General features: G+C 48.4%; 1 protein-coding gene across 1 annotated transcript in view; it reads right to left on the bottom strand.

Annotated features, from left to right (window-relative positions):
• Positions 1-1,837, bottom strand: part of CWC25 (CWC25 spliceosome associated protein homolog) — a 14,968-nt gene extending 13,131 nt beyond the window's left edge. Inside the window, exons 1-2 of the mRNA XM_006022569.3 lie at positions 1,703-1,837; positions 10-182 (exon numbers count right to left, since the gene is read on the bottom strand). Of these exons, the coding sequence (XP_006022631.1) occupies positions 10-182; positions 1,703-1,720 (191 nt within the window). The 5' untranslated portion in view covers positions 1,721-1,837. The remainder of the gene's footprint in view (positions 1-9; positions 183-1,702) is intronic.
• Between the last annotated feature and the right edge of the window lie 4,063 nt (positions 1,838-5,900).

Genomic DNA, 5,900 nt, shown 5'->3' with positions numbered 1-5,900 from the left:
AATGCTTACCTGACTGTTCCCATGTCCTCTGCATAGCGCTGCATCTCTTCCCGGGCTCGCTCCTCCTGCAGCTCCCGCTGCAACTCCTCGATCTTCTTCTGCTCAGCTTCATGTTTCTGTTCAGCCTTCCACACCTTCTCCACATTGCGCAGGGTCTGAGGGTGCCAGCTCTTCTTCAGATTCTACATAGATTGGGAACCCAGAAAGTCTTCTTTTACTAGGGAATGCCTTTTGAATGCTATGCCCCTAAACCCTCGCCATGTCCATAAACCCTTTCAGTGAAAGGGAATGCAAAGTTCTCAAAGGAGCCCCATGAGCGTGAACGAAAGGCGTACTGTTGGGACAAACGTCATATTTAAAAGAATCTTTCCCTGCATACATTCACAGTACTTCAGTGTATCAATACTGAAAGCAGGTTACTGAGATAATTTAGGGACTGCTGCTGCATTTCTCACATGCTCAGCCTCTTTACCATCACCAAGACCTGCAATTATGCAAAGGATGCAAGACCAGGACCTCATCTTCCACTCATTAAGCTGTTACTTTGCACACACAACCAACACACCAAGTAATAATCAACAACAACAAAAGCACAAGGCAGTTCCCCCTTTACCACTTGCAAAGCCTCTAGCAAACAGGATAGAGCTGAGGCTCAAATATTTTGTGGGGAAGGGGTAGATTTGGAGATACAACCTTAACTTAAAGTTTCTTTGCCTTCTAACCCTTGAGCTTTGTAAAACAGCTGTCTTGGGGATCTCTTTAAGAACCTGACGTATATTGTGTTTGTATACACACAGATGTTTTGGGGGGGAAGGAGGGAATAGAGCAGTGGCTCTCCAACTTTTCAAACTCAAGACAGCCCTTGTTAGACTCAAGGCCCCCCTCAGCAAATGCCTGTTCTGAGTTCTCACTCGTTAAGCACAGAAAAATGAGAAAGTGATTCTCCCATGGCCAAGCACTTAGAAAAACCACAGCACAGCAGAAGGCTTTGGACACCATGGATTCCTACTGGGCATCTCTGGGTTCATCATCCCATGAATCATGTTTGCACACCTAACATGACTTCTGCTGCATTGGTGCCCTGTGGCACCCCTGAAGGGATCTCAAGGAGATAACTCTGCATGGTGCCCAATGGCATCCCCCAAAGGGATCTTGAGGAGATAACTGCATGGTGCCTCACAGTACCCCTGAAGGGATCTCGAAGGGATAACTGTGCATGGCGCCCCAACAATACCCCTGAAGGGATCTCAGGGGCCTGCTGCTGCGAGGCACCCCACAAACCCCCCGAAGGGATCTTGAGGGGCTAACTCTGCATGGTGCCCATGGCACCCCCAAAGGGATCTCAAGGGGCTGCTCCTGTGTGGCACCCCACCACACCCCTGAAGGGATCCCAGGTGCCTGGGGCCCCTCGGCTGAGCGAAACTGGGGCAGGGAGCGCGAGTGCCACTTGTCTCGGCCAGAGGCTGCCTGGTGCCAGGCAGGGCCCCGGACACAACTGGCTGCAACCCCTGCCCTGGGGGGCCACCACCCCAGCACGACGCCGGGAGCCTTCCCCTGCGCCGGCCCACGGGACAAAACAACTGCCGAGGGCAGGGCCCGGGGCTGCCGGCTCCCCTCGGCAGTGGGGAAGCCGCCTCCCAGCCTCTGCGGCCAGCCCCAGGCGAGACAGAGTCAGGCCCTGCCACCCGCCCCGACCCCGCACCAGGTCTCCTCCCCCCATGGCGGCGGCGGCGCAGCTCCTTCCTCTCAGCCCCGCTCCAGGCCGGCGCCGGTCGATGGCGTCACTGCCCCGCGCCAAGGGCAGGCGGGCGGAGCCAAGTGTTCCGGCTCTGGGCAGGGGTGTCGGCGCTTGGCCCCGGCGGATGCTGCAGAGGGGCCCCTGTGTCGCGCTCCTCTTCAGCTGTGCTGTAGAAACCCCGCAGATTTTCATTATCCTTCCTTGAATCCCACTCCGCTTCAGCCTTTCATGGCAGCAAGGCCCACAAGTTACTTCTGTATCGTGTGGGGAAAAATCTGCTAATTTTAGTGTGATTCTGCTATTGTGCAATTCTCACCTGGAACAGGTTCATAGATATTAGGGGTTGGAAGGCGCAGGTGACTGGTAGGGGGGTACATCCGCCCCCCGAGATTGACCCCCGACTAAGCACCACTCAGGACAGGGCAGTTGTTTTGCCCCGTGGGGGGCACTAAGCCACAGCACAGCACAGCAGTGGATATGGGGCTTTTGCCCTGCCCACAAGCTGTGCCTCACACAACTCAGGAGGCACCAGTCACCCTTTCTGGAAGGGACCTTACAAATCATCAGGTCCAGCCCCCAAAACTAGCTTTGAAAGGGGGCACCCAGATTTGAACTGGGGAAACCTCTTCATCTGCAGTCAAATGCTCTGCCACTGAGCTATACCCCCTCCTTATGCCTTAGCTCCTCTCTCAAAAAATCTTAATCCAGTCCCGGCCAGAAATAGACTTAAGATCACTTGCCTGCACACAGACTTGAACTGCCTTTGGTTCCCAGCTCACTGGCCAGGGGCCTCAGCCGTGAACATATGTAATGAAGTGTATTCCAGTGTAGTGAAGAATCCTCTTGTTTCATAAAATCATGACGAAGTAGGAAGAAGAAGAAAGGATACCCAGAGGTCATCAAGTCCAACCCCCTGGCTGAGGTAGGATCACCTATGTCCAAACCATCCCATACAAATCCATTGTCTAAACTATTAGCAGAACTACACAAGTCAACCCTGACACAACCACAAGATGTAACATCCTAATCTGCTACAAGGAGAGCAGCGGGACCATGGTGACCAACATCCCACTGCTGGAAAGTTTGTTAAAATACACTCACTAATTGCCCCCACTACAGACAAAGGCAAAACTCCCACAGGCCATACCAATCTGACCCTGGGTAAAATTACCTCTGGACCCAAAAGATCGTGATTGGCTTGACCCTGAGTGCAGGAACCTTTAGGTTTAAATCCCAGCAGGAGCACTGATGCACCCCAGCCATCTTCCATAGTTTCATAGTAGCTAGGGTCAGGAGGAACCTGAACAGATCATCTAGCCTGACCCCTTGCCACAGGCAGGAATTAATGTTGGGTTCACAAGACCCCAGACAAGTGATCATCCAACCTCCTCTTGAATTTGCCCAAGGTAGGGGTGAGGACCACTTCCCTGGGAAGTTGGTTCCAGATTTTGGCCACCCTAACTGTAAAATATTGCCTTCCCCAGCTTTGACTTCAGCCAACACCCAATGGTTCTGAGAAAGGCTTAACAAAACACTACATACATTTTTCACCAGTTAAAAAAAAAAGAGAAGCTTCACTAATAAGTAAGGACCTAGAACTATAGTATGCAATTTGAGATTAGAGAGAGAGAGAAAAAGAACAAAACACTATGTTGGAATGCGCATTAATTTGCTATATCATATAGTATGTTTCAAAACATAACAAACTAGGCAAAAAGAATCCAAAGATGTTGTTTCATTAGTCCTGGAGTCATTATAGTTAAATGTTTCTTTTCTAGATTCATAAAACAAAATCAAGCCTTCTTGAGTATCTGAATAGTACCTCCAATGCTTCATTGAAAGTGATTTCCACACCTGAATGGACGTTCACCTGAGTTAATATTTCCACACCTGAATTAATATTTTTAACCAGAGTTTAAAAAAAAACAGTCTGCAGGGCTGAGAAAAAGGAGCTACATTACTAGGAGCAGCTAACAGCCAGCAGCATTGCAGAAATAAAGGTAGCTTGAGTAATGAAACCATTAAAGACTATTAAAAAGGAAAGAGGGTGGTTAACACTGATGGTATTAAGAGTTCAGAAAGAATCAAACAAATTATAATGAACCATGAAGTCAATTGATTCCTTCAGCACTGCCTGAGTAAAAATGGTGCCGGCACTGCCAGGCAGTTGGGATTTAAACTGTGGATGGACAAAGAATCAAAGGGTGCCTGCCCTAGATCCATTCCTGATTATAATTCCCTTTGCTTGTAGCTATAAAGCCAGTTGTCTATCCACCTTATAATAGTTTTGTCTAGCCCACATTTCTCCAATTTGTTCATGAGGTGGAAAGCCTAGCTAAAATTCAGATACACTGTATCCACAGTATTCTCTTCATCCACCCAAGTAGATACTTTGTCAAAGAAGGAAATTAAGTTTGTTTGACATGTTTTGTTGTTAGTAAATCAATGCTCTCTGCTTGTGGTCAGTCTTGTGAGCCTCTTCCTTAGTGTATGCTCTCCCCAGGTATTAACATGAGGCTAACTGGTCTGTAGTTCCCCAGGTCCTGCTTTTTGCCTTTTTTAAAGAGGGGAACTATATTGGCCCTTTCCAGCCCTCTAGTACCTCACCTATCTCCTACAACTTCATAAATATTATTGCCAAGGGCTGTGAGAATCATAGAAAAATAGGGATGGAAGGGACCTCAGGAGGTCAGGTCCACCCCCCTGTTTATGGCAGGACCACCCCCAACTAGATCATCCCAGCCAAGGCTTTGGCTAGCCAGGTCTTAAAAGCCTCCAGGGATGGAGATTCCACAAGCTCTCTGGATAAACCTGTTCCAGTGCTTCACTACCCTCCTGCTGAGAAAGTTTTTCCTTATATCTAACTAAATTTCCCTTGCTGCAACTTGAGACCATTGCTCCTTGTTCTGTCAGCTGCCACCACAGAACAGTCTAGCTCCATCCACTTTGGAACCACCCTTCAGGTAGATGAAAGTTAAAGTTGAAGGTAATTAAATCTCCCTCTCAGTCTTCTCTCTGCAGACTAAGTAAGCCCAGTTCCCCCAGCCTCTCCCCATAAGTCATGTGCCCCAGCCCCCTAACCATTTTTGTTGCCCTTTGCTGGACTTTCTCTAATTTATCTACATCCTTTCTGTTGTGGGGCCCTCAAAACTCCAAATGTGACCTCACCAGTACTGAAAAGAGAGGAATAATCACTTCCCTTGATTTAATAGCAATACACTGTTAATGCAGTGCAGTATGCTGGTAACCTTCTTTGCAACAATGGCACACTACTGGCTCATATTCAGCTTATTGGCCACTGTATCCCCCAGGATCCTTTTCTGCAGAGCTGCTGCTTAGCCAGTCAGTCCCCAGCCTGTACTGATGTATGGGGTTGTTCCATCCTATGTGCAGGACTTTGTACTTCTTATTCAACTTCATAAGATTTCTTTTTGTACAATCCTCCAATTTGTCGAGGTCTCTCTGAATCTTAGCTCTACCCTCCAGTGTATCTTCTACTCCCCCACAGCTTGGCATCATCGGCAAACTTGCTGAGGATGCACTTCATCTCATCTTCCAGATCATTGATGAAGATGTTGAACAAAATTGGCCTGAGGACCAACAGCTGGGACACTTGGCTACCAGCTAGATTTCAAACCATTGTTTACTACCCTTTGAGTCTGGTGATCCAGCCAGTTTACTATTCACCTTACGGTCCATTTATCCAAACTGGAATTCCTTAGCTTTCCAGTAAGAATGTTGTGGGAGATCATATCAAAAGTCTTGCTAAAATCAAGGTACAGTATATCATGTTCACTGCTCTCCCAGCATCCACTAAGCCAGTAGAGTAAGAGTTTTAAGGAGTTGGGAGCCCAGGAAGGGTGACTGTGATCCTTCGGGCACAGAGGGAGACGATCCCGATGCGGGGAAAAAGGGGGAAAGGGGCCAAGAGGCTTCCTTGGCTGACCAGAGAAATCCAGAGCAGTCTACGGGCTAAAAGGGGGGCATATAAAAAGTGGAAACGGGGAGAGATTACTAAAGAGGAGTATACCTCCTCTGCTCGCTCTTGTAGGGAGGCAGTTAGACAGGCCAAAGCTACCATGGAGCTGAGGATGGCATCCCAAGTTAAGGATAACAAAAAATTGTTCTTTAGATATATAGGGAGTAAAAGGAAGGCCCAGGG

The sequence above is a fragment of the Alligator sinensis genome, unplaced genomic scaffold, assembly GCF_000455745.1.
Source record: "Alligator sinensis unplaced genomic scaffold, ASM45574v1 scaffold886_1, whole genome shotgun sequence".
Classification (NCBI taxonomy): domain Eukaryota; kingdom Metazoa; phylum Chordata; order Crocodylia; family Alligatoridae; genus Alligator; species Alligator sinensis.
Note: the sequence above shows the minus strand (reverse complement) of the source record. Positions and strands in the feature narration are given on the sequence as shown.